At 39.6% G+C, this 25,149-nt stretch overlaps 6 protein-coding genes across 10 annotated transcripts in view; 1 reads left to right on the forward strand and 5 right to left on the reverse strand.

Annotated features, from left to right (window-relative positions):
- The window catches only part of LOC104818394, an 8,555-nt gene extending 6,248 nt beyond the window's left edge, over window positions 1-2,307 (forward strand). For all 4 annotated transcript variants that reach the window (XM_010547967.2, XM_010547969.2, XM_010547966.2 and 1 more), the window contains exons 16-21: window positions 170-218; window positions 541-611; window positions 772-885; window positions 1,303-1,403; window positions 1,722-1,767; window positions 1,949-2,307. In XM_010547967.2, the coding sequence (XP_010546269.1) occupies window positions 170-218; window positions 541-611; window positions 772-885; window positions 1,303-1,403; window positions 1,722-1,767; window positions 1,949-1,993 (426 nt within the window). In that variant the 3' untranslated portion in view covers window positions 1,994-2,307. The remainder of the gene's footprint in view (window positions 1-169; window positions 219-540; window positions 612-771; window positions 886-1,302; window positions 1,404-1,721; window positions 1,768-1,948) is intronic.
- A 1,401-nt stretch (window positions 2,308-3,708) lies between these two features.
- On the reverse strand, window positions 3,709-5,005 carry LOC104818395 (probable carboxylesterase 18). The gene has a single exon (XM_010547970.2). The coding sequence runs from the start codon at window positions 4,874-4,876 to the stop codon at window positions 3,878-3,880; it is 999 nt and encodes a 332-aa protein (XP_010546272.1). The 5' UTR covers window positions 4,877-5,005; the 3' UTR covers window positions 3,709-3,877.
- Window positions 5,006-5,971: 966 nt separating this feature from the next.
- LOC104818396 (zinc finger CCCH domain-containing protein 13-like) lies at window positions 5,972-12,227 on the reverse strand. 2 transcript variants are annotated; one of them, XM_010547972.1, is made up of 12 exons: window positions 12,113-12,227; window positions 10,447-11,943; window positions 9,768-9,775; window positions 8,986-9,161; window positions 8,599-8,659; window positions 8,388-8,486; window positions 7,681-7,775; window positions 7,390-7,503; window positions 7,098-7,165; window positions 6,731-6,841; window positions 6,383-6,629; window positions 5,972-6,264 (listed from the first exon to the last, which is right to left on the reverse strand). In XM_010547972.1, exons 2-12 carry the CDS (start codon window positions 11,913-11,915, stop codon window positions 6,154-6,156), a joined length of 2,559 nt encoding a protein of 852 aa, XP_010546274.1. In that variant the 5' UTR covers window positions 11,916-11,943; window positions 12,113-12,227; the 3' UTR covers window positions 5,972-6,153. The 2 variants fall into 2 exon arrangements, with proteins under 2 accessions (XP_010546274.1, XP_010546273.1); XM_010547971.1 differs by having other exon boundaries at window positions 5,972-6,298.
- A 1,233-nt stretch (window positions 12,228-13,460) lies between these two features.
- LOC104818397 (cleft lip and palate transmembrane protein 1 homolog) lies at window positions 13,461-17,993 on the reverse strand. The gene is made up of 12 exons (XM_010547973.2): window positions 17,643-17,993; window positions 17,178-17,324; window positions 16,925-17,039; window positions 16,741-16,826; window positions 15,808-15,911; window positions 15,498-15,535; window positions 15,081-15,316; window positions 14,901-14,994; window positions 14,627-14,817; window positions 14,178-14,397; window positions 13,899-14,066; window positions 13,461-13,765 (listed from the first exon to the last, which is right to left on the reverse strand). The coding sequence occupies exons 1-12, from the start codon at window positions 17,868-17,870 to the stop codon at window positions 13,626-13,628; spliced, it is 1,767 nt and encodes a 588-aa protein (XP_010546275.1). The 5' UTR covers window positions 17,871-17,993; the 3' UTR covers window positions 13,461-13,625.
- A 568-nt stretch (window positions 17,994-18,561) lies between these two features.
- Window positions 18,562-21,641, reverse strand: LOC104818399 (transcription factor DIVARICATA-like). Its single transcript, XM_010547974.2, has 2 exons — window positions 20,618-21,641; window positions 18,562-19,336 (listed from the first exon to the last, which is right to left on the reverse strand). The coding sequence occupies exons 1-2, from the start codon at window positions 20,992-20,994 to the stop codon at window positions 18,832-18,834; spliced, it is 882 nt and encodes a 293-aa protein (XP_010546276.1). The 5' UTR covers window positions 20,995-21,641; the 3' UTR covers window positions 18,562-18,831.
- Window positions 21,642-21,887: 246 nt separating this feature from the next.
- On the reverse strand, window positions 21,888-24,927 carry LOC104818400 (NADH dehydrogenase [ubiquinone] flavoprotein 1, mitochondrial-like). The gene is made up of 3 exons (XM_010547975.1): window positions 24,790-24,927; window positions 22,518-23,992; window positions 21,888-22,170 (listed from the first exon to the last, which is right to left on the reverse strand). The coding sequence occupies exons 1-2, from the start codon at window positions 24,790-24,792 to the stop codon at window positions 22,532-22,534; spliced, it is 1,464 nt and encodes a 487-aa protein (XP_010546277.1). The 5' UTR covers window positions 24,793-24,927; the 3' UTR covers window positions 21,888-22,170; window positions 22,518-22,531.
- Window positions 24,928-25,149: the final 222 nt, after the last annotated feature.

Raw genomic sequence — 25,149 nt, forward strand, 5'->3', positions numbered from 1 at the left:
TGTGGGGGGGGGGGGCGAGCATTGACTGAAAAAAGTTGAAAGAAGTAGGTTTGCTCATAATTCCTGAACTGTAGAGTTATGCTACATGTGATTACAGTACTTATATGCTAAATGATTTTCAATTTTCTATAAGTTCATACAATCCATCTGTTTTTCTTTCTGATTCTAGGGGAAGGTTGTGAGGGTCTTTGCCAATGAGAATCGGAAGATTACTTGCCGTAAGTTTATACATTACTTAGACCACTTGGCAAAATTAAATTCTTTGCTTGCCCTTCAACTATTGTTCGATCATTTACTTTGGAACTTTTACCTGCAATAGAACTGCTAAAGTTATTCTTTTATGCTGGCTGAGCCGTTCTTCGGTTGCTTGGGTTACACGTAGTAGCGCCTGTAAATCTAGAATGTTCTTGAAAAACCTTAGTAATATTAGTATCTGTTGTTAGCCTTCCTGGTGGGGATGCCTGGACATTTCAGGTTTTGGATCATCGAATATTTTGGATGTGTTTTGTAATAGTATATTCTTCCTTTATGTTTTTACAGATCCAGAGATGCAGAGCCATATAGAGAAGACTCTCTACACCGGTCATGCTTCATACAAAGTATCTTTAGCGGTATGGCGTTTGCTGCCTCAGATCTTGCGCTTATTCTCTGTGATCATCTGCCTTTTTTACAGTATTTGTTCGGCTTTATGTAGCTTTTTCACTTGGCAATCTGTCTTTGAACTCTATGGTCTGTTTGTGTTTTAACTCGATAATCTCTCTTTGGAAACAGACTGGTTATCTTGATATATGGGAACCAGCTACTCTATCTATCAAGAGAGAAGGTTACAATATCAAACGTAGTAGTGGACTCACAAACACAGAAAAGTTCTCGCCTTCTACTACTGTAAGATTCATGCCTTGCTTTATTTGTTTGCTTCTTTTCTTTGTTGAAAAAAAGAAAAATTGCCTTGGCCTCGATTTGTAAAAAGTCTGGGTGGAGAGAATTGTGTGGCATTGAATTCTAAAAGCAAATAAGCTTTCACCATCTTCATTTTTATTGCTGTTAATTTTATTTTTCAAGTTATTTGCAAATTTATTGCTTATTTCTTTGGCAGCCTTGTTTCTTAGTTACATGTTCCATTAATTGCGGGTTCCCCCGAAAGAGCAGACTCAAACCTTTGTTTTCTAGTTGATTTTCCATACATCTGGCCTGAAGTAGAGCTACAAATTATAACTTTTAGGACGTTGTCTGATCGGTGAGATTATCATTTTTTTGTTAAGAATCAACTAAGCTTGTTATCTTATCTTGTTGCTTCTATAGGTCGCAATTCCCTATGGACAGCCTGCAGAATTTGTGATAATTGGCACTGATGGTACTGAGCATATCCTACGAGTGGATGATGCCACAACAGATCTTACCTGGTAAAGTAGCACTTGTTCATCTTTTGAAGAGGGAAGTCGACCATATTCATGCGCAGTATGAATGAAATCACACGAATTCACAGGATTTGATCAGCTTGACATAAGTTATTTAGTTTCTAAGAGGTTGATGAGGTTGAAACTCGATCTGCCTAAATAGCTTACGGATTAATTCTCCTTGGAAAACTGAACCGAAGATATGGTTTTTTTTTAATTAATAAAACGAATACCATGATCCAAGGTTGAACCTCGTTGTGTTAATTTATTTGTTCCTCGCGTCTGTAAAGAAATAATCTTCTCTTCTGTTTTTGGTTTTGGCAGCTCAAGAGATACAATTACACTCACCCTGAGATTATTTATCATGAGGGTACGTTTTCTTATGAAACCGTCATCTTTTATGTTGTCTGAAAGCATCATCAGAACCAGATATTGTTCTTTGAACGGTGTTGCGTATGGAAATGTCCATAAGAGAACTGTACAAAGAGTTCAAGCTGTAGGGGAGGATCGAAACAGATGGTGATTGTATAGTTTGCTAAATTCTGTTGCAGGCTCTAGAGAAAAGGAAGGGAAAGAAGAAAGGGTTTTTGTTTTGACAAAACGACAGATTCATATATATCCTCGGACGGAGATGGAGCCCATCCTGAGTGATTCATTGTGTAAGATTGGTGTAGCTGATGATGAACGAGAGCATTTCGAACCCGGATTTAGCCTAGGCAAAAGGAATGAGCAAGATATCCCTTGTTCTGTGTAGTTTGTATGTATTGGCCTTTTTGTGAAAAATCCATTCATGAAGCACCCACACTTTTGTTTGTCAGACATACACAAGTCACAAGCACTTGGTTTACATTCTGTCCCTTGTGAGTTTACATTTGCCTGAATAGAAAAGAATCATCTCTGGGAGTTTACACACTGTCTCTGTTTAGAATTTTTACATAACAATCCGTTTAACCTGAGCCTGAGGAGGATCCATCTTACAATACAGCAAACAACACTCAAGTGATATTTGATGTGGAGCTCTGTCACAAGCTGCAAAGCAACAACTCTCTTTCGTGGTTTAGTTTTTCTGGCATAGGATTACCAATGTATATATGTATATAACTACATGTGATTGAATGATAGCAGGCATGAAAGCTATCCACGCGTACCAAAATGCATCCCATGCATGCATTTATCATTTATATAAGAGAAAATCACATACAAATACCTGAATTTTTACAAAAATCCCACATAAATATCTGAATTATAAAATTTTCATATATATGTCTGAAATTTTCTAAAATCCTATATAAATATCTAGACTTTTGAAAAACTCCCAAATAAACCCAAAATTCGTTAATAATATCACCTATTTTTATTTGAAAAATACTTGAAATTTGTATTTATTTGGAATTTTTTTAAAAATCTAGGTATTTATATAGGATTTTTAAAAGTTCAGGTATTTATATGGAAGTTTTATAGTTTAGGTATTTATATGAGATTTTTTATAAAAGTTCAGGTATTTATATATTATTTTTCATTTATATAACTCATTCGGTTAAATCTTAGAAAAAATATATAAACTTTTTCGCTTTCTAGTCAAAATTATTGATTTTGTAACTCCAAAAATCTACGTAGTATTTGACACTGTTTTTATTTTATTTAACAATCGGGTATTTTCTTAGTAATTTTAAAGTTTGTAGAATAATGTGTGATGTAATTAAATTTTTATGTATTGATATGTGATTTTCATTTTTTAAACATCCTACATAAATAAAGATCATCTTCTTTCTCATTCGGGTTTTATTGGTATGAACCAAAAGTGCTGAATAACCATATTTAGATTTGAAATATCATTTGTGTGAACTGAGCTAATATCCTATTCATCCGAATGATATATTTTCAGTTTTTATTTTCTGTATTATGAGATGGAAAGTTACGAATTTGTTGAACATATAGCTCCTCGACTTTCACACAGTCATTGTTTTGAGGAGAGTAACCACTAGTACACACCATTCCTCCCATATGAACTGTTTGCGGTGGAAAACCCATCGCATAGTCTTTCGGGCCGGACACCGTCCGACCCCTTGAATCAGATGATATCTCGAACAGTAAACCTCCGACTCTGTGTAATAGTCGGTAAACCACACGGAACAGGTAAACTAGCCGAAACTGATCGGTTCAAAAGGAAACTCAAATCTCAGAAGGAATCGAACCCATAACCTCGTGTAGAGAGAGTATATCATTTTTCAATTGAGTTGGATACTTCCCAGCTTGCCATGCTTGCCATTTCTTACTTGAGTTTCTCCAAATCTTTATATTCTATCCTAAGTTAGGAAATGAAAGTGCAGTTTTTATGTCACTAGTGCATGATCATACATCATATATTACGTGATTACTGTATTTTCATTATAATGTATGTGATGTGACCACTGTATCACATACACATGGTATCTTCAACAATGAAATGCATTCCAATTCCAAAGATGAAGTTTCGGTAGCTAAGCGGAGAGTGAAGCCACGCGCTCGTCCACGAACTCCTTGATCCGCATTATCAGCTCATGGGATTCGGGGAGTTCGGGGAACATATGAAAGGAATGGAACATGTTTGGATACTCGATTAACTCTGCTCTTATCCCGGATTTCTTTAACCACTCGTAGTACCTTCTCTGCCAATCCTGCAACGGATCCATTCCCCCCACAACCACCACCGTCGCCGGTAATCGGAGTTCCTTTCCGATTATATCCACCGCGTTTGGTCCGCTGACGTTCGCCGCCACGTGGTCCCGGTTCGATCCCTCCGGCAGAAACTCCCTCCACCACCAGTCCGTCCGGCTGACGGAGATTAGCGGGGCTCCGACAATGCGTTCCTCCGCCTCCGTACGACCTTCTCCGCCGAAGAACGGCTGGATCGCGATGATTCCGGTTAGCTTCACAGCGCGGAACACGGCGGAGCAAGAGCGGACGGAGACATTGTGAGCGATATTGCCGCCGGCGCTGTCGCCGGCGAGGAAGCATTTTGCGAGGTCTGCGTTGGGAGGAAGAATCGCCGCGTGGTTCTCGTCGAGGAACCTGAGAGCGTCGAATCCGTCGTCGTATTGGGCGGGGTAACGGTGCTCGGGAGATCGACGGTAGTTGACGGAGACGACGAAGGCATGGATTTTCCGGGAGAATCGGCGGCAGAGGCGGTCGAAAAGGACGGAGCTAGGGCTCAGGTACATGAAACCGCCGCCGTGGAAGAAAACGACGACGGGAAGACGGCGGCGATCATCGGAGGCGGCGTGGGGGGTGAAGAGGCGGAACCAGAGATCTCGGGAAGGATCGACGACGAAATCGGCGGTGGAGACGCCGTCGAGGGGAAGAGGATTAGGGGGGGAGCGGAAGTCGAAGAAGCGAAAAAATCCGCCGCGGAAGAGGGAGACGTCGGGGATCATGGCGGTGTCGAGGAGAGAGAGGAAGAACCTGGTCTTCAATGGAATGGATAGCTTGTCAGTGGCCATGGCTCCGAGGTCTTTCAATGGCTGTCAATGGCGATAGCCATGCTTGTGTTTATAGAGACACGTACGAGTCCCTATGATCTCCCCCCTCACGAGTGAGTGACAAGTGTCAATGAGCTGCTTTAACTAACCATTTTGTCTTTTTGTTATGAAATCAAAACAAGCTCTTCTATCGTTTATTGCAGGCTGAAAAAGTAGAAAACAATGAACTTGTTTCGGATTAGCCGTAGCCATTCGACATTTCTTTACATATATATATATATATATATATATATATATATGTGGATAATTTTTTGTTATAGGAAGAAAAAGTTATCTAAAATGAAAATATCCAAAGCAAAATAAATTTTTAAAGGAAAAAAAAATAAGAAAAAGAGGCAAATATCTTTAAGTGAGGGAAAAAAATATCCATTAAAGATTTCTGAATATGAAAAAATGGGTTGTAAATTTTCAATAATCCAAATTCGTTTATATATATATATATATTTTTATCAAATACACTAAAATTACAATTCGCATTCAAATCAACCATTTCAAGCTCATTGCGTAGTAGTAACCAGTCAATTTGATCTGATTTCACCGTAGCGTTACATAAAAAAGAGTTGTTTATCTCAACAAAAATTAAAAATAAATAAAAAGCACATAGATATACAAATGTATATACTAATGCACGTATATATATATATGTGTATATATATATACGTGTCTATGTTATTTATTTATTTTTTGTTGACATGGATAGCTTTTTTTTACGTCATTAGTCATTATTCAGTCATTATTCCGCATGTATCACGTAGGAAATTGGACGACAAGAAAAATTCGATCAAATCAAAGCTATAGAACAGTTGATTCGAAAACGAATTACAAATTCAATGTTTTTGACGATAAACATTGACAAATTGTTTTATTAAAACTTTTCAAATTCAAAAAAAAAATGACAAACTCAATATTTTTATGGGTTTTTTCCTTTCATTTATCATTCATATACTTTCTTTGTTTAACCTTTTTGTAATTAAATATTAATTACAGTAATAGAACAATCAAATCAAATAATATTAAGTGGAAAAAAAGGAAATTATATATTAAAAAAAAAGAACATAAAATAAAAATCCCGAGGGAAATGGAAAATGCGATTCAGACAGAGTAAGAAGCATTTACAACAAGACAGAAGAGGAAGTATACAACAAATAGCTGAAAACAAACTGTATATATATATAATATTTGAGTGGTGAAACATAAATAACCCATTGTTATTTTTTTTGGTTAAATTTAATTTTTTATTAATTGGGAGAGAGGAAATGAAGACGAGCAAGTGAATACTCTTTGCCGGCAATCCAAACACCCGTCTGAGACCACTGTACGTCTTCCCAGTCCAAGTTGTCGTCTATCACCTGCTCTTTCACACACGCATATTCGCATGTTGTTCTAACCAAAGTTATGGAGAGATGATACTTCAAAGTTCAAAGAAGGGCGGGTTTAACGGGAAGACGCTTGAGACGAAAGGATTACCTCGATATGGTCCGGAGGAAGGGGAACCCCGATAGAACGCATGACCTTCTGAGGGAGAGGCTTCTTGCACCGTGACCACCGGAATACATCCATTATTACGTTATCCGACTCTGTTTTATCTCCGTTTGTCATATGAGAGTGATGATTATGGTTATGATTCTGAGACTTATTATCTCCCTCCCCCTCATTGGAGTGTGATGCTTGCACGGCTTTCACGTTCTTCTCTCCCGTGAAACAGAGTTCATACCTGTGTTCATCACGGGTTTCGAGAAAAAAGACGGTTTCTGATGATGTATGAATGTTAATTATCAAGTGATGAAACTGCTGATTGATAGACAGAAAGAATACCTGCATGAATGTGTTTCTAAGTAGAGAACATCTCCCTTCTTCAAGCGTGCAGAGGTGAAGAGGGGCTTCTTCAGACCCTTATCAGCCACCATACTTATGCTGTACTTGATCCTTCAATAAGCCATTCGATAAACACGGTTTATGTATATAAGCCCCGACATATTAACAAATGGTCAAATCGTATGAACATAAGCACAGAAAAATCGCGTGATAGTAACAGAAGAAACTAAAACCATGTCGTCTCGTCTCTACAACTCTTGCTTCAGTTTCTTGCATTCTAATGTATTAATTAGGGTAATACAGATTCGTGACCAATCAAGCAAACATAAAAATTAATAAGCATTGAGTAGAGATTTCAAAGAGTTACCAAGGTTCATTGCAGAGATTGTACTGTATCGTAACTTCCCGAACAAATCTTTGTTGCCGCAAAGCATTCTAAGACAAGGGTAAAAACAAGTCATCAGTTTCCATTTAGTGCCACCACAAACTTTCGGTGAGAAGTTATAATCAAGAGTGCAAGAATACATAATTACTTCATAGGAATTTCATTCATTAAACACGTATATGCTATCTCACAGTCAGTGATTCTGCATTAATAACAATTTTTAATCTCCAAGTAAACTAAATCATGGGCTGAAAGGAGAGAAATATGAAAATACCGAAGCTGCAGCTCTGGTAGTCATTGATCTCTCGACAGCCATAGGAGCAAGTGTAGGCTCAACAGTAGAAGAGTGTGTAAGGCACGGTTCAAGTTCAATAGTACCACCTCCTTTCTGCAATGGAAGAGATTGAATATGAACATTAAGGAAAATAACAGTTTCACTATTCCGTAATAATCTTAGCACAACATGGCTTGATGTACTGGAAATTATGAAACTATAGAGGGGAGAAAAAGATGACTCGATAATTGGAAAATTAACGAAAAGAGAAGAAAATGGAAGTAAAAGAACCTTCACAATATAGCACCGCTCAACCCTGTAACTGCATCCGATTCCAGCTCCCCATGCTCGAGAGCGGACATTGTTCCTCAGCTTGGATGAATAGCCTACGAAATTAAAAGTTGGATAAAGCTTTCCTTCCAATGTAAATGAATATGGCAAGATCTCAAAAAGCTCTGCTTGGTAATTCCAAATCCCCAAAATTCAATATTCAATACATCCTAGTCTTCTAAGTCTTCAGACAAGCCTACCTGTCCAGTCACATACCTGTGGGCAGCCAAAGCATTTGATCTGGAGACCTAATGCGATTTCTATTTTTTGAGCAACCAAACAAAACCTTCTTCTACGCTCCCACTTGCACTTGATTATAAACTGAAGTTTAACAAAACTTGAGACTTTGACTGTACTTGTGGTGAAAATCCATGCTTATAAGACTAAAGAATGAATTTTACTTGTGAAACTATGACTGTTCTTGTCCATGTAAAATCTGTTTTTTTTCTCATATTTGAGGTAAGTCTCTGCTGATAATTTGCTGGGTTTATGCAGCAGGATCATTTTACACCGTTTTTTCTTATGAGCTCATGTTTTTGCCAGGTGAAACAAATGGTGGAAATCTAAATTAAGCTTGCTGAGTTTGAAACAAGGAGAGAGGTTTGATAATTCTTTTGATAGTCAGTGAGAGGGGTTAAAAGCCACCAGAAAGGCCTTAAGAAACTTACAATCTTTTGGCGGTAACACCCTGACGGTAGCTCTCAATTCTTGAATTGTAGGTGGAGGAGGAGAAGCTGTGGGGCGGCAGTAACCTGTATGCATGAGAACTAGGAGGAAAAAAAACCAAACATCAACAGTGCTAAGAAGCTCAATGTACTTTAGCAGTGCAGATGAACAACAGCAAAAGTATTAACTGAAAAATGGTTCTTCTCAACACACCAGCAACAAGATCGGAATCATCTGTGTATATATCTGTTCCCCATAGTTGGCCACCTCTCACCTGCATATGAACAGATCCAAAAATCTTAGCAGACAACAGATAGATACGAAATATAAACTATCCTATAGCCATCACTTTGCGACCAGATGCCACTGCAAAACCCTTTGTGTTCATTGTTTCAAAAAAAGAAAATCACAAATCTGGTAGACACTTTAAAATTACATGACTTCCACAAAGCAGGACATATAATACTCATACAGAAATAGAATTTAGCAATGAAAACCAGATAATTAAATTAAAAGAAACATAAATACAAAGTACAGGAAACAAACCATGTTACAGGGAAAAAAGAACAATAAGGAAATTTTGATGTATCTTAATCTCACTTGGCGATTGGTAGCAGTAACGTGCTCAGCTGGAATCCGAACTTCAAGAGTGGGGCCATTATTTGCGAAATCCCCAGTTTTATCAGGATGTGATGATTCATATTCCTTCCATAGCTTAATCAAATCTTGCATACACTCTCCAATTTTGTAAGAAACAGTTGACACTTCTGATTTGCCTGAATCACCAGCAGAATAAAAAATTCAACAAGCAGATTCATGACGTAAACAAGTAATTCACCACAGCCTCGCAACTACGAAACTGTTGACTCAATATAACGAGAATGCACTGAGCAACCAACGATAACTAGCAAAATGAAACCGGGCATTGACAATAAAGAAAAAACACATGCACTCTGAAAAAATGGGAGTGGCTGTGTGTGAACTACACTGCATAGCATATGCATTTACCTGAAATTTAATCAACTGGAGAATCCTAGAAGACAATCGGCAGAAACTTAAACATATTTTCAATTAACAAGACTCTAGACCGATTCTGGAAACAGCAGATGCTGAACTGACCTCTTGCTCCTTTCCTTCAATTACTAGACAAAACCCTTAAATTCTGGTTCATATTCGAAATATAAATGTAAAATGAAGGAAATGCAACCTAAGGACAGACCTAACAAGGATCTCAAATGAAGACAAACAAACCTAAAAAAATAAGGTTTGACACATGAATTTGATAGAAAACTATCTCAGTTAAATCAAATTCTCCTGATTGCAGCTCTTCGGGCAATGCATACAAGATCCCAGCTCGATGATATCAAGAGAGGAGTGCCTACCTTGAGATCTGAAAAATAGACATAACGAAACACAGTATGAGTAAATTTTTAAAAACCAAATAAACAGAAACAATAACAATCCATACTAAAAGGGGAAAAAAAGTAAAGGACTTAACTAAGAAACTAAAAAGTGTGATAAAAAACGGGAAAAATGGAGACCGGATATTCTTTTGAAGGAAATGAGATTAAGGCAAGGGCAACGAATTCAGTGATTGAAGATCATTTTACTAAACACAAGCAGACCCTGGACTCTATCAAGTCATACTATTAAATCTGAGGGGGAAAAGAAGCCACCCACCTAGTTACAACTATGGAAAGGCCTTCACCTTTTCATGTGTAAATCAATAAGTATGATATAATTTACATGCCTTTCGCAGAGATAATCATATCCAAAAGTTTTTCCAAAAATCAAAATTTGTTTCCAGTTCAGAAATTGAGATCATTCATAAGTTATACAAAACAGCATAGAGGTAGTCAAATGATAGACCTATACAGATCACATAGTTTGATTCGCTAATTTAAATCAAAAATTGATTTACTATTTTAAGGCTTGTGGAGTCAGCCTCTCTTGCGTATGTGCATATATTTCTAAATGGAACATAAACATAAATTAAGCTAGTGAATCATTAGACGAAGTATAAAGGTGGCTGAAAAGGAAAACTAAGACAAGGAAACACACCCTTCATTGTCCTGAGCCCGTGAACGGAAACGGTCGCGGTTGGTCATTTGTGGGCTGCCTCTTGGCCGTAGCATCCTCTTTCGCTGCTGAACTCCATAACTGAAGACATCTTTGTCCTTCTCTGCTGCCACTTCACCATCCACCAATCCCTCTTCAGACTCTTTTTCATTGATTCTACTACGCTTTTCAGCTCTCTCTGCTTCTTCAACACCATCTCTCTCCCTCCTTTTGTCCTTAGACTCTCTGTCAGCACCACCTTTCCAGTTATCACCATCTATCGGTTTCTTCTGTTCTGATACCATATTTTCCTGCTCTGGTAATTTCACAGATGCTTCTCCCAACTCTTTCTCATTCTGTGTGATCTCTCTCTCAGCACCACTCCATGTCTCTCTTTTAACGTGATCTGTTTCCCTCTCTTTTAGTCTATCTTGTTCCTTCTGATCCATCTTCTCCCGTCCCCACCTATCTGCTTCGCTTTCTTCTCTTCCAATTTCTTTGGACTCACACATGACACCACCAATCTGCAAGGATCCTCTGCGATCATTTCTTTCCTTATCTCGTTCCCCCCATTCACGGTGCTTCAACTCTTTGCGTTTCATATCCTTGTCTCTAAATCTATCGTCACTTTTCAATATATTCTCTCTTAAAGTCTCATGCCCTTCTAAATGCGCTCCCTCCTCAGGCCCTGAGATCTCTTTCCCCCCAAACTCACTTGGGCCTTGCAGAGTATCACGAGATGCAAGCCATGGGTCGGCATTTCCACCCAAGCCATCACCAAATCTTTTCCCTCTATGGTAATCCTTCTGGTCTTTCCAAGCCAAATGACCATGCCCGTCCTTTTCCATCTTAATCTCAGCCTTCTGGTCATTATAATTCTCCCTTTCAAACTTGGTATCTCTACCATAGCCGCTGCCATTATTATTGCCCACATTATCATCAGCTCTGCCCTCAAATTTCACGTCCCTTTCACCCTTACCACTCTGAATATCCCTTTTTGCCTCACCAAACATCTCTCCTGGTTCACTCCTGTTCTCTCGGCTCTCAACCCGAATCTCCCTACCGTCCTTATTCTCTCTCGGCTCCAACACCGGGACATGAGTCATATGGGGATCATTCGAAGTGGAGGATGGTGGCGCCTGGTACACAGAGTGCAGAGGGGATCGCCTCTCAGCATCTCTCGGCTCAGCTCTCTGAACCTTGGCCATTCTAGAGTCGAGCTCGTAAGGGCCATGTGGGTGAGAACGCGGATGAGAGGGAGGATGAGGAAGGGGATGAGGGTGCGATGGATGCTGATGGATTTGGTGGTGATGATGCTGCTGATGAACCTGAGCCGGCTGAGGAGCCATAGCCGCCGACCCCGTCGTCAGCTTAGGGTAAGAACCTGAATCTTCGTTAGGGTACTTGGAAGAAGAAGAGGAGGAGGAATGAGGAACACCCTCTTCATGAGATCTCTTTGGAACACCACTCATTGCTCAAAATAGAGAGAGTACGAAAACCCTAGAACCAGCAAGAACAATACTGTGAATTCACTTCATCAGCAAGGCAAAATCACATCCCCAATCCCCCCAGATTGTTACACCTTAAAACAACAATTGAAAAAACCCTAGAAAAGCTCTAGGAATTATCACCAGAACCAAAAAGGATAGCGAAAGGGAGGAGCTTTTACCGATTGACAAGTTTTCCGATGGATTTTCCGAGAAGACTGAGGTTCGGGGTAATGGCCGAATATCCTGCAGAACAGCAAAGCTTTGTACACAAGATTAGCTCGCTTCTCTCTCTGCTTTCTCTCTCTATACCAGTATATATATATATATATAATGGATAAATAATTAAATATTGTCTTCTCGTTTACACGGCATTATATCAAAAATACCCTTAATTTGCTATTTCTACGTCAAGACACCCTGGTCACATGTGACCAATATGATCGAAATATAGTATGGTCACATTTTGATTTTTATCGATTATAACGTTAAATTTATGGTGATCACACTAATTCATTATGTTCATACCTTGTATATCTTATTAATCATTTGATTAAAATATCATAAATTTAACGTTATGAACAATGGTATCAATATGTGACCACACTATATTTCGGTCATATTGGTCACATGGTCACAAGGGTAGGGTTTGAAGTAAAAATAGCAAATTAAGGGTATTTTTGATAATGGCCCCGTTTACACCCCTTGGTTCTCACGTGACTTGAACGTGCCTCCTTTCCTTTTTTTATCTTCAACGAATTTCAGATTTATATCACTTGCGGCCCTCCTACTTATGAAATCTTCCGAATAAGACACAGAATTTATAAATAACACCTAGATCCCCGCAAAATTATTTTTTTATAATACTCTATTCAATTTCACCCATCACTAATATAGCAAAAACAAAGTTTAATGGGCCGTATTTAATATGTGATTTTTAGTGGGCCTTATCTAATATTTATTTAATACAAGATTATACTAACATGCCTAATTGGCCTTATTTAATATGTTGTTTTCAATGGGACTTATTTAATATTTAATACGAAATTATACTAACAAGCTTAACGGGCCTTATTTAATATTTATTCAATACAAGATTATACTAACAAGCCTAATGGGCATTATTTAATATGCCCTTTTTAATGGGATATGAAATTATACTAATAAGCTTAATGGGCCTTCTTTAATACGGCCGATGCCCATGTTGTATATTGGGGATCCGGGTCGACCCGGTTGCCATGGAGGCTATTTTCTTATTTTCACATCTTTTTTTTTTCATTTAAAGACTATTTTCACATTTTCAATTATGGTTTTCGTTGGTTTCCATTCAAGATGCCTCTCTGCTATGCTAAATCAATTGCTGAAATTGAGAGTACCGGGTCGGCCCGGTTGCCATTTATTAGCCAATCAGACAACTTAGCATCTCCTTGTTCTGGTCAGATTTCATCCCCGTACCAATTACTGACATACCTTCATCTTCATTTTTTTTCTTATAATAACCTTTAAAATATGAATATTCAGAATAACGGATATAGAAAACTATGAAATGAAATGGACTTTTCAACGTTACAAACTTCACCAAATTTTGTAGGGGAAAATAGCAATTAAGTTACCTACTGAAACAAGTTAATGTCAAAATGGCTTATAAAGTGGAGAAAAAAAAAAAAAAAAAAAAAAAAAAACAAGAAGACAATCTCAGTTGGTTTTCTTCTCATCTTCTTTGTCAGTGATCTTCTCTGCAGTCTCGTCCTCACCTCCAAACCCGAACTCGTTCACACGCGTCTTGTCCACTGGGTAAATCCACCTTTGGTACAAGTATATCAAGAATATTACATCTGCAACAACCAAAAGCACACACCATTGATCCCATATCCTTAATCATCGCTGACCCATCATAATCCACCAAATCCATACAGGCGAATACGGTATTCTGAGATTGAAAACTGGATGAAAAAACGATGAACTCACCATCTCGGAAGACGGAGAGGCGATGCAACAATGGCATTTTGATAACAAAGGCAAAGAGATCGTCGATTATGGTGTTGAGGAACTTGTATGTCATTTGCCTCCATGGAAGATGAGCCACTGATTTCAGCTTATAGTTGATGAATAGCTGAGGGCACATCATTATAAAACCTGCAACACCATAGGAAGACCTCGTTCATGGCAAGTAGAGAGACTGTGATGATCTCTTATATGATTTAGCTTATCATAACACAGGAAGCATGAGGAGGTTTTAGGCTTTACCAAACATATAAACGCAGCTTGTTAGTGAAGATAGGATCCATGAATACCAGCTCTTGTGGCGTTTGTACATGAGGGAATACACAGAAAAGCATGCGACGAGAAGGAAGACAACATAGGACAAGTATTTCATCGCGATATCATCGTACTCCTTAGTCTTGTTCTTTGCATATGACTCACGGTCATGGAACCTCAGCATTGGAATCCTTCCACTTCGATCAATCTGGGGACATTTAAATGCTTGCTTAAGGTTTATATGCGAAGCAACAAATGTATATACGAAGAGCATGCAAATTGAAATAGTAAGTAATGGCTTTGGTTGCTTTGCATGCTGTCAAAAACATGGAGAAAAATGTTGAACTTTGCTGTCAAAAATCCAAATTGGCCAGTTAAACTCCCTTCTGCATATTTCATGAAAAAAATGATGAGGCTTAATGTGATAATAGATGTACCTCTATGCGCATTGCTTTCCCTATTTTCCAAAACTCAATACAGACACCGACGCCTGAACTACCCAGTATCATCCATGAAGTGTCATTGTCGAGCAGGTAGAGGAAGATAATGAGCTGGCATATAAAGTTTAGTACAACTGACTTTGCAGACAGTCCTTCCATAGATTTATTTTTGTTCCAAAACTGAATATCTGCAGGAGATGGAAAGTATCAGCATACACAATTCCAATGAGCATTAGCAAAATCGGTCATGTTATTTTGTGAAGATGGTCACCATTTTTAAATGCCAGGAAGTCGAAAACCGAGTGAAGTACTGAAACCACTGTTGTGATGGCTAGAAGGTAAGGATTTCCTTCCAGAAACACCCTCTGCAAAATTATTATCCATCAAAACCACTAAAGTTTTAGTATGCCAATTCAAAGGTTTGGTGCAAGTCATGGGTAAGTACAAGTACCTTCAGCTCATCAGATTCACCATCCAGCATGCTTCCATAGCTACGATGAATCTGGAAAGACTGGTCAATTTGAAGAAATAACTGCCACTTTGTCATGCTTATGGGGCTCACTTCCAGATTAAGTGGTAATTCTGTGACAGTCTCATTGATTTGGATCAGCTTGTCCTTTAGAAGCCAAAATTCATTGAAGGAAACTGTTGGGTAGTAATTTCCTGTGCGAGGCTCAACAAGCAAGTCTGCAAATCTTAAGTTAAGTAACACAAAGAGCAAGTATATAATTCACAATGCCAATTATTTCATGCCAAAATCGAAACCCTCTAAAACATTTCATATTTCAACAATTCAACGAACAGCAAAAAGGGAAAAATCAAAATCCTCTCAGAGATCATGCTTCTATAAAATGAAGTTGAAGGATACAGGGAGCAATATTTGGTGGTACACCATTCCTTGAGTAGCTGCAAGGAAATTGAGATCAATCAGCACTGTACCCAAAGAAAAGCACAGGAAAAGCAAGGTCATATGTAGATAGCCATCCTAAAAAATATTCAAACAATTTCGGCCTGAACTGAACGTGAGAGCTTCTTCTTATCCAGCTACTCGCGAATAAAAGGATTAAAAAAGATTGTATTACGACATAGGATTAATAAGGTGAATCATGGCTTTATCTATTTGGCAACGATTTCATTCTTTGACCTGATTCTGCATCCAAGAGGCAAAGCCAACTTACCGAGTAAAATCATCAACCAGGTTAATTGTGATATTCGGTTTCCAGTAGGATATCCATTCTGTAGGGCCCTCGTCCTTGAGATCCAAATCGTTTTCATCAACCTCCTGTGAAGTGATGTTTCCATTAGTGCATAGCACATGTGACACCTCATGGGTATCCCATAAATAATTTAAGCAGGTACCATGGAATCAGACAAGAACATAAGACTTTAAAGACCTTAGTTTGCCTTTTGTATCCTTTAATCACAGTAGTACAGTACCAGTTTCTATATCCTCCCTTGCAGGGACTGCTGTTGGCAGCAGTAATAGGTAAAAACAGACATGAAGAGAAGAATTCTTGCAACCATGTCAAAAGAAGAGGAGGAAACAACATAGCACTCCACTTGGGAAAAAATTGCATTCATGCATGTTCCAGAATCAAAATGAAGCTAATTCATAACAGCAGATCTTGTGTTCAAATGTAAATCTAAAGCTAAACCTTATCAAACTATTATAATCCAAGTATTTGGACAGCTCATGATTGAGGACTGGAAGCTGAAAACCAAGAACAATGAACCATCAACCATGCCAAGGATATCAATGTTGGACTATCTAACTAACATAAGAGGATATCATTGACAGAACATATAAACTTCAATATAAACAAGTCCCAATACACATGTAATGAGATGAAACCAGGAATAGATTGGCTTGAGTTTTAGCAGGATTTCTCGCATACATAACTGTAACTAAAAAACTGTATGAGGTAATTGGACATCATAATTCTCTCAGACCGATTGGATAGCTTTCAGAGTAATAAAGTGGTTCAACAAGCCCACAAACAAATGCAAATATCAACTTCAGTCACTGAATAAACATGAAGACAAATATTGATACTACTTTGTATTTCAAGCAATATTTTCCTTGGATAAAGAAGGCTTTTCAGGAGACATACCGGTTTTGATTCAGCAGAGCCTGTGGGATTTCCCAACAAGCTCTTCGTCTTATCAGCTTTTGGCTTCGGCAAGTAAGTAACAACAGCTAAAAAATAAACAACCTTTGACTTCAGTGAATATAGAAGTCTGGCGATTAACTATAGTGAACAAAGTGATTTGCCTAGGAAGTAGGAACAGACTTACGTTGTGTCCTGCCAAAACTATTAAGAGGTTGGTACTCAGGATCACTAGGATCGACGGAGTAACCAGACCGAGCAAAGAAGACATGGGCATATAGACTCCCATTATGCTTCAATGCCTGAAAGGAGACAAACTATGAGCCCACTGGCACTGATAAACGCAGACAAAAACCAGTTCTATACAACTGCCATGGAGAAAGCATAAGAGGAAACTTGATATATATATATATATATAAAACATTCCAGAAGTTGATAACCTCGGATGGATAATACTTCAGTGACAGGGTCCTGGTACTTTCTGGCTTCCACACAGCATAAGGGATATTTGTTTCATGCCAAACAAGTGCACCTTCATTGCCAAAGTCTCTGAATTTCTCGTTCTCCGAGAGATACAACCATATATCCTGAGGAAAACATGGATAGAGTTTAGAATTGTGAATAAAATCCTGTATCTAAAAGGCTGAAGCTTATTCTACTAAGTCACAGACCAGTCAGAGAAACCTTCGTTTGAATCCATATAAAAAAACAAAGACCATAAGCAAAACATATACAAAAGAGATGATTAGAAAATATTCAAATCATGCAACGGACAAATCCTGAAGTACCCACAAGAAAAGAATCAACCTTCACAGTAAAACAAACTCTTCACAAGCACAAACAGATTGGGAAAAGCATAGATCCAAGTAATTCATCAAAACGCGAAGATTCCGCCGGAAAATTACCAAGGGTTCACCCTTCTGGAAGATATTGGACATGAGCTGGGAAGGATCCGCAGGTCGCTTCGGAGAGAAGAACTTGGAAGCAAAGTACCAGAAAACGGCGATCCTAATGATACCGGTGATAGTCTGCCCAAATCCACCGCCTTGCTGCTGCCTCCGCTGAGCCTGATCTCCACCGCCGCCCGCGGCCGTCTCCGCCACCGCCGCTGATTCTCTTGCCGGCGGCGCCATGTTCGCAAATCGAGAGGGACCCTTTTGTCACGGCAGAGATTCAATCACAAGGGCGATGTAGATTCGATAGTTTGAAAAAAGCAGAGGCGAGGAGAGATATTTATCGATCTTTTTTCTTATTAAAAAAAATATCAAGAGCTAACCCCCAAGTCCCAACACAACTTCGCGTCTACCGCCACCAAAGATACTTCAGGAAAATATGAAATTTCAATAAGCTCCCTATACTTTATAATATTCTCAAAAAGGTCCCTACACTCAAAAAACCTCAAATATAACCCTGCATTTCAGAAAAGCACTAATTTGGGTCAGGTCCTGTGAACTGCATCATTTCTCTCCTTAGGAAGCATTTAATCGCGGTTACCAACCAAGACAAAGGAACGAAAAAGGACGCATCTTGGTTTGGGTTACGCCTCCTGGATGTGTAACCACAGCTTTAACTTCCTTTTCTACCATGTTTTTGTGCTTAGATTTCCTTTTCGCCCGAGAGCAACCTTTGTATATGGATCATATAAACCCAGAAATTACCTCCCTCCCCATCAGCTAGGAATCGAACACTCAACCTTAAGGTGGAGTTACCTCCTACCTCAAGTTTGACCACTCGACCACGATCTGTTGGGTATATTTACACTTATATTTTAGGTTACATGAGTAAATCACTAAATTGAAACAAACAAGCATGTTGCCGCACAACAACACATAAACGGCTCGAGACTATATTCATAGAGGGACAAACATAGGTGTAAGAAAAGCAGAGTGTTACTACATATACAGATTTGTGTTAACTGCTTCAGTCTCATCTGTCGGCTTATTCTGCCCATAAAACACAATCTTTTGATGTCTGAAACTACTCATCATGTTCTTATCCAAATCCCAGAATCCAACAAAGCTAAACTCACTCTGGAACCTCAGCACAAGCTCAAATGTTCACTACCCTTTACACATCTTACACCTAAACAGAATGTTACCTATGAGTTGTGGGAGTATGTGGCACTGGATATTGTATTGGAGCCATTGTCGTGGGTGGTGCACCAGGAACCACTGAGCCAGCATGGACACCATAAGCCATGTGGGTTGGAGCTTGGAGGTTCACTGGTGTGCCCACAGCTGAGACGATCGGTCCGCCTACTGGTTGGCCTATGGTGGAGCCACCATATATGGCAGGGCCTGGAGGTGGCTGAGAGGGGGCTTGGTTGGACGATTTTGTGGAACCGCCTCCTGAACCAGCAGCTCCACCCTTGTTGTTCTGACCAGTGATTGGTCCCTGTTGAGATGAGATGTCCTCTTTTCCGACATTTGTGATGTCATGAATGCTCGACCGCCTTCTGTCCTTGTTCATGGAGTTGAGACGGATGAAGTACTTTTGGGCATGGCTCGCAACTTGGGTCGGAGTTCTTGTCACCACAAAGTTGCGAGAAATGCTACGCCAGTCACCTTTTCCGTACTTCTCCAAACCCAGAAGAAATAACCTGTTTCCAGACAAGGTAAGAAACCAAATTAGTTGGTCCATCAAAGCTATAGAAGTAGTATCAACTTTAGAAATTCGTCTTACTGTTTAAGCAGACCATGAGTGTGGCTGTGTATAACTTTTATGAAAGACAAGAAGAACAAACAGGTTCCAGTGTGATATGTCAAGTTTCGGTTTCTTTGGCTAAAATTTATGATGAAAATGGCTGTGAAATAACATTGTAAGGAGATACAGAGTACATATGTCAAGTTTTGTATTGTAACTCTGTCCAACACTTACCATATGACTTCACAAGCAGATAGCACCCAATAATATTGCAGATATAAATTTACCAGACAGATCAAAACCGCAATTAAGAAGTGAATCACAGAGGAGTTTAACTTTTAACCCAGCTCACATACTTAAATGCCATAGGTAGAGATCTTACAGAAAGATCTTCATACAGGAAACAAACACTTCAAAAATTACATCACTTTTCCAATTGTTAATCTAAAATAGAGCAATCAGTACTAGACACCATACGCCACTCATCTTACCATTATACAAAAGTCTGCAACTAGATACCATCTCACACTCATCTGAGCTTCTATACATATTCTCAACCATTCCCACATCAAAAATTAAACAAAATAGAAATTGAACTTTTATGTAAAATCTTCTTATTCCTTTCCCCACGGGGTACTTTCTAAGCTTTCAGCCATGATACTTGCATTTATCTTCACTTTCAACCGGTGGTAGAAGGATGGTCAAAATGGTCCCAAAGTCGTGATATTGCAAATAGAACACAAAAGAACAGAGGAAGAGGCAAATTTTTGAAACCAAGTTCCAGACTCTTATACCGATTTAAATTTTCAATGGAATGTGACATAACAATCATGTAATTAGAAACCCTTTCCATCTGCTACCCATTTTTTCTTTCAGAAGGCCATAGAGCTACTGCAGGACATTTAGCCTAAACCAAAATCTACCCTTCCGTTTCTCTCATTCAAGTTCAGGGAAAACGGTTGACCACCAACCTGAACAGTCACTGTTAGTTTATCATATAGACGTTAGGTTCTTACTTCCTATCAATTTACAACTTTGACAACTATGCCTCACCACACAGAATTCAGTATCCAGGCAAGCCTGCCTATGAATTCCCGACTTTTAGACAAATACATACAGTAGGCAAATAATGTGTCACAGTCAGAAATATATGAAGCACTAATCCAGCAAGAGTTACAAGCAATATAGATGCAAGAATGGAAAGTACAAACGAGCTAGTAGATTAAGAAAACGTCACCTGTGTTCATCCTCTGTCCAGGCAATCCCTTTCCGCCGTTCTTGCTCTGACTTTGATTTACCCCCATGGTTGGAGTCACCTCCATGACTGCCGCCACCCTTCTTACACGTCCCTCCTTCATCACCCTCATTGCTGTTTGAACCCTCTGGAGAACTATAGAGAGGGAGAGGCACACACCCAGATTCAATCCTATTAACATCATCAACTAGAAGCTCGTAATGCTCTTTGATCTGATCCGGAGTTTTCCCGGGAACATCTGCCGCAATTTTCTCCCACCGATCTTCAGTTTCATCAAGATGGTTCACAAGGGCATTCTCAAAAGCAATATCATCCTCCCTACTCCAACTAGAGCTACCACTGACTTCATCCACAGTCATTTTCACAGCAAACCCGCCAAAATTCCAAAGATAATGTAACCTTGTACCTTCACCAATGCGTGGAATATAAGCCAGATGTCCGCAAAATTCGATCTTTTTAGTTCCACAAGTTCGCAGTGTTCATGATCCAAGTATGGGCAAATCCAAGACCGACCAGAACCCAGATGTCCCAAGAACTATTAAACCTCAGAAAATCACAGCAGAACCTAAGATTTCAACTGGATAGCTCAGATACTCAAATCCAGATCATACGAAGAAGTGGGTACAGCCAGGAGAAAAGGAAGCAAAAACAAGGAAAGAAAGAGAAAACATCAGCGGATTCAATTCAATACGCGAAGAGATCACAACTTGCAAAGCTTTCAGAGGTATTTCCGGGCCATACTGATAAAACTAAGAAACGAAAAGACAGAGCATGAGCCGGGGAGCGAAATATGATTATCTTATCTTATCGAACTGGAGCACGAAGGCAAGTCGCGTGGAGATTGAAGCGGGAAGATTGGGGATTGGCAGACAAACGCGACTCTGTAGGAAATTAGGGGTTTTTGAGTAGGGTTTATGGGATTGAGAGAGAGAGAGAGAGAGAGAGATCATAACTTCGTTGCCAGAGTTCAAACAAAAACAGTGTTAACCAACCATAAGCGCCTATATGATGACTACAGTTTGCACAGCTCAGCAGTGAGCCCCGCTGTTTCTTCTTTTTCTTTGAACTATACATGTATATATATATATATATATCTATATATACATATATGGAATTGCAAAAAGAAAATATCTACAAAAATCACATTTTTACAAAATAATAGTGATGATGAATTGACATGAAGTTAGGCGTTTGGACAACAATTGGGGGGTGTTGAGTAATCATTGGGTTGAACAAACTTGAACAACACAAGTTATGACATCTCAACTGTCTAGCTTTTTTTCTTCTTTTCAAGTCATGATGTAACAATTACATGGAATTCCTATTAAAAAGTGAATATTTGGGGTATTTTTCATCACCGAATCATTACTTAGAAAATACAATACAATAATAAAAATATCATATGACCGTAGAGAGGAATTCGGAAGGGGGACGAGATGAGATGTCTTATCCAAAAATGACCCACAAGAGTTTTCTCCCACACGCTCTTCAGCGGTCCCCAAGGTTCCTCCTCTCTCTTCGTAGATGAACAAACCCTGAAATAAATTACAAAGAAGCCCATGATGATGATGCCATTGATCATCTGTAAAAGGAAACAAAGTTTTTATCCTAAACAAGAGGTGGGCAACAAGTTTTTTTTTTTTTTTTTTTTTTTTTTTTTTTTTTTTTTTTTTTTTTAAAAATTTTTTTTTTTTTTTTTTTTTTTTTTTTTGCGGACATATGAGCATCATCATCTTTGATGTCTCTGATCCAACCTTTGGAAGAAAGATGACATTCAAACAATGCCCTTCTTCTTCTTCTTCCTTCTTCCTTGTTCAACCAAAAGGTTATTCTGAACAAATAATGTGCCAGACGATGAACTAGAGAGGACTAAGGATCAAACCTGAGTGCAAGAGCTTAAGCAGCAGCCTCCACCAGCAACTCCCTTTCAGCACGTTCCATGATCCTTCTCTCGAGCTCGGGCCTAAAATGCCTTATCAGACCCTGCACAGGCCATGCGGCAGCGTCCCCCAATGCACAGATTGTGTGTCCTTCTATCTGCTTGGTCACCTCGTGCAGCATATCGATCTCTTCCAGTTTTGCATTCCCAACCTTCATTCTCTCCATGATCATCCAAAGCCAACCCGTTCCTTCCCTGCAAGGCGTGCACTGCCCACAGCTTTCATGCTTATAGAAGTAAGAGAGCCTTGCAATGGCATCCACAATGTCGGTGGACTTGTCCATCACAATCACAGCTGCAGTTCCCAGCCCTGATTGGACAGCCTTGAGCGCGTCAAAATCCATCAGCACGTCTTCGCAGACGTTTTTAGGAATGAGAGGGACCGATGAACCCCCAGGGATGACAGCAAGTAGATTGTCCCATCCACCTCTAACACCTCCGCAGTGCCTCTCGATCAGTTCCTTGAGAGGTATACTCATCTCCTCTTCGACTGTGCAAGGCTTGTTCACATGCCCAGATATACAGAACAACTTTGTACCAGCGTTGTTCTTCCTTCCAAAACTAGCAAACCACTCTGGCCCACGCCTTAGAATCGTAGGAGAAACTGCCACTGTTTCCACGTTGGTAACAGTGGTGGGGCAACCATATAAACCGGCATTAGCAGGGAATGGAGGTTTCAATCTGGGTTTTCCTTGCTTCCCTTCAAGGCTTTCGATGAGTGCTGTCTCCTCACCACAGATGTATGCACCCGCACCAAAGTGTATATAAACGTCAAAGTCATAACCAGAGCCACATGCATTCTTCCCCAAGAGACCAGCTTCATAGGCTTCTTTTCTGGCCTTCTCCAGATTTTTACGTTCATTCACATACTCACCCCTAATGTAGATGTATGCAGCTCTAGCTCTCATGCCCACACCAGCAATCAAACACCCCTCCAATAATTTGTGGGGATCATGCCGCATAATTTCCCTGTCTTTACAAGTCCCAGGTTCACTTTCATCAGCGTTGACAACCAGATACGATGGGCGACCATCAGATACTTTGGGCATAAAAGACCACTTAAGGCCAGATGGGAAACCGGCACCACCACGCCCACGTAGACCAGACTTTTTCATTTCATTGACAATCCAATCAGAACCCTTGAGTACCAAATCTTTGGTCCTATACCAATCACCTCTCTTCATAGCCCCTTTGAGAAACGGGTCATGTAGACCGTAGAGGTTGGTAAAGATCCGATCTTCATCCGTGAGACCACCAAAATGAGTCTTTTCTGGAGGTGGCGGGGGTGGAGGTGGCTGTGGAGTGCTAGAGGTGGTCGCAGATTGGGCGCTGAATGACCTCAACGCTGGACAGAATCTGTTACATTGCTTCAAATTTGAAACAGCTCTCTGCAAGGCAAGGATTCCCCTCACAGGTGCCTACAACCAAAGTGCCGTTTACCATAAAGGTTACACAGAAAAACAACACACAGTCCAGTAGGTCTACAAGGATTGAAACATTGGTCCGCAATTAAGTTCAGTAGCACAAACAGAATCAATCACTAGAAGTAGAACCAGTGAAAAGATAGGATGTCTAGGGATTTTGCTATAAAAACAACCAATCTTCCAAATTTAAAGAGAACGCCCACCAAATAGATAGAAAATTTCAACAACACGGCCAAGAAGATCACAGAACGAACAAACAATGTCAAACGCCTTAACATTCAGGAATACAAAAACTTCAAATTGGCGTTGTGAGACAGGATTAAACCCACAAATTCAACGCTCCCAAAGAACGCAATCTGATTCCCAGAAAGATCAGAAAATGACATGAACAAATTTTGTAAGCACCGGGAAAAATCCATAAACATGGGATTCAACATTAGTAAAACTAAACCAAACGGGGATTTTTTGTAGAAGAATAAGCCCAGTCGATCCAAAGGCACAGACACTTCACGGAGGCAAAACAGGATAGACAAAAACATTATCGAATCAAATCAAAATCCCAGAAAGTCGGACGCGTGTTTTAGATCCGTCAGACCAAAATTACGCAACCATTTCGCCAAAATTAAGCTGCATAAGCAACAAATCAACTCCTAAAATCCGAAACCCTAACGAATGCGACAGATACAGAAAGAGTCCTAAGATCATTAACCTAGAAATGGAGCTAAGATCACCATCAGAGCAACAGACACAAATCAATACATTCAGAAGAGACCGAGAGGAGAGAGACTTACCATGGCGCTGAAATCACGGAAAGCGTGGAGAGAGAGAGATACGTTGGCCAGAGAGAGAGGGCCACGAGTGCGTCGAATCGCGGAGAGGAAGAAGGAAGCAGCTCCCGGAGGGAAGTAATGATTCCCTGAGCAAGGCGGTACATGAATCATATGGAACGAACGGCCCAGATTAGACCACGTTAATCTACATTTTATGGGCCTTAATTCAAGTTGGGCTGAGACTGCACTCGGGAGTATCCAGGGTTGAGACTAGGATCACTTTTTGCCACGTGTTCGTCAGCGAATCATCCACGTGTATAAAACACAAATACTCCAATCGAATTCTACCGATGGATAAAATAATGGAACCCAACATAACCC

Source organism: Tarenaya hassleriana, unplaced genomic scaffold, assembly GCF_000463585.1.
Source record: "Tarenaya hassleriana unplaced genomic scaffold, ASM46358v1 Cleome29, whole genome shotgun sequence".
Classification (NCBI taxonomy): domain Eukaryota; kingdom Viridiplantae; phylum Streptophyta; class Magnoliopsida; order Brassicales; family Cleomaceae; genus Tarenaya; species Tarenaya hassleriana.

Bases quoted from the DNA above. Each gene is read 5' to 3' on its own strand.
- LOC104818395 (XM_010547970.2), bottom strand. From the start codon at position 4,876: ATGGCCACTGACAAGCTATCCATTCCATTGAAGACCAGGTTCTTCCTC.
- LOC104818396 (XM_010547971.1), bottom strand. From the start codon at position 11,915: ATGAGTGGTGTTCCAAAGAGATCTCATGAAGAGGGTGTTCCTCATTCC. The intron at 7,504-7,680 runs GTTCTTTTACTT...CTTCCATTGCAG, and splicing joins AGCGGTGCTATATTGTGAAG to AAAGGAGGTGGTACTATTGA. The intron at 6,630-6,730 runs GTATTCTTTCTG...TGATGAACACAG, and splicing joins TTAGAAACACATTCATGCAG to GTATGAACTCTGTTTCACGG.
- LOC104818397 (XM_010547973.2), bottom strand. From the start codon at position 17,870: ATGGCGCCGCCGGCAAGAGAATCAGCGGCGGTGGCGGAGACGGCCGCG. The intron at 17,325-17,642 runs GTAATTTTCCGG...TGTTTTCCTCAG, and splicing joins TCCAGAAGGGTGAACCCTTG to GATATATGGTTGTATCTCTC. The intron at 15,912-16,740 runs GTATGTCTCCTG...ATCACTTCACAG, and splicing joins GCTCTGCTGAATCAAAACCG to GAGGTTGATGAAAACGATTT.
- LOC104818399 (XM_010547974.2), bottom strand. From the start codon at position 20,994: ATGACTGTGGATGAAGTCAGTGGTAGCTCTAGTTGGAGTAGGGAGGAT. The intron at 19,337-20,617 runs GTGACGTTTTCT...GTCTGGAAACAG, and splicing joins TGGACAGAGGATGAACACAG to GTTATTTCTTCTGGGTTTGG.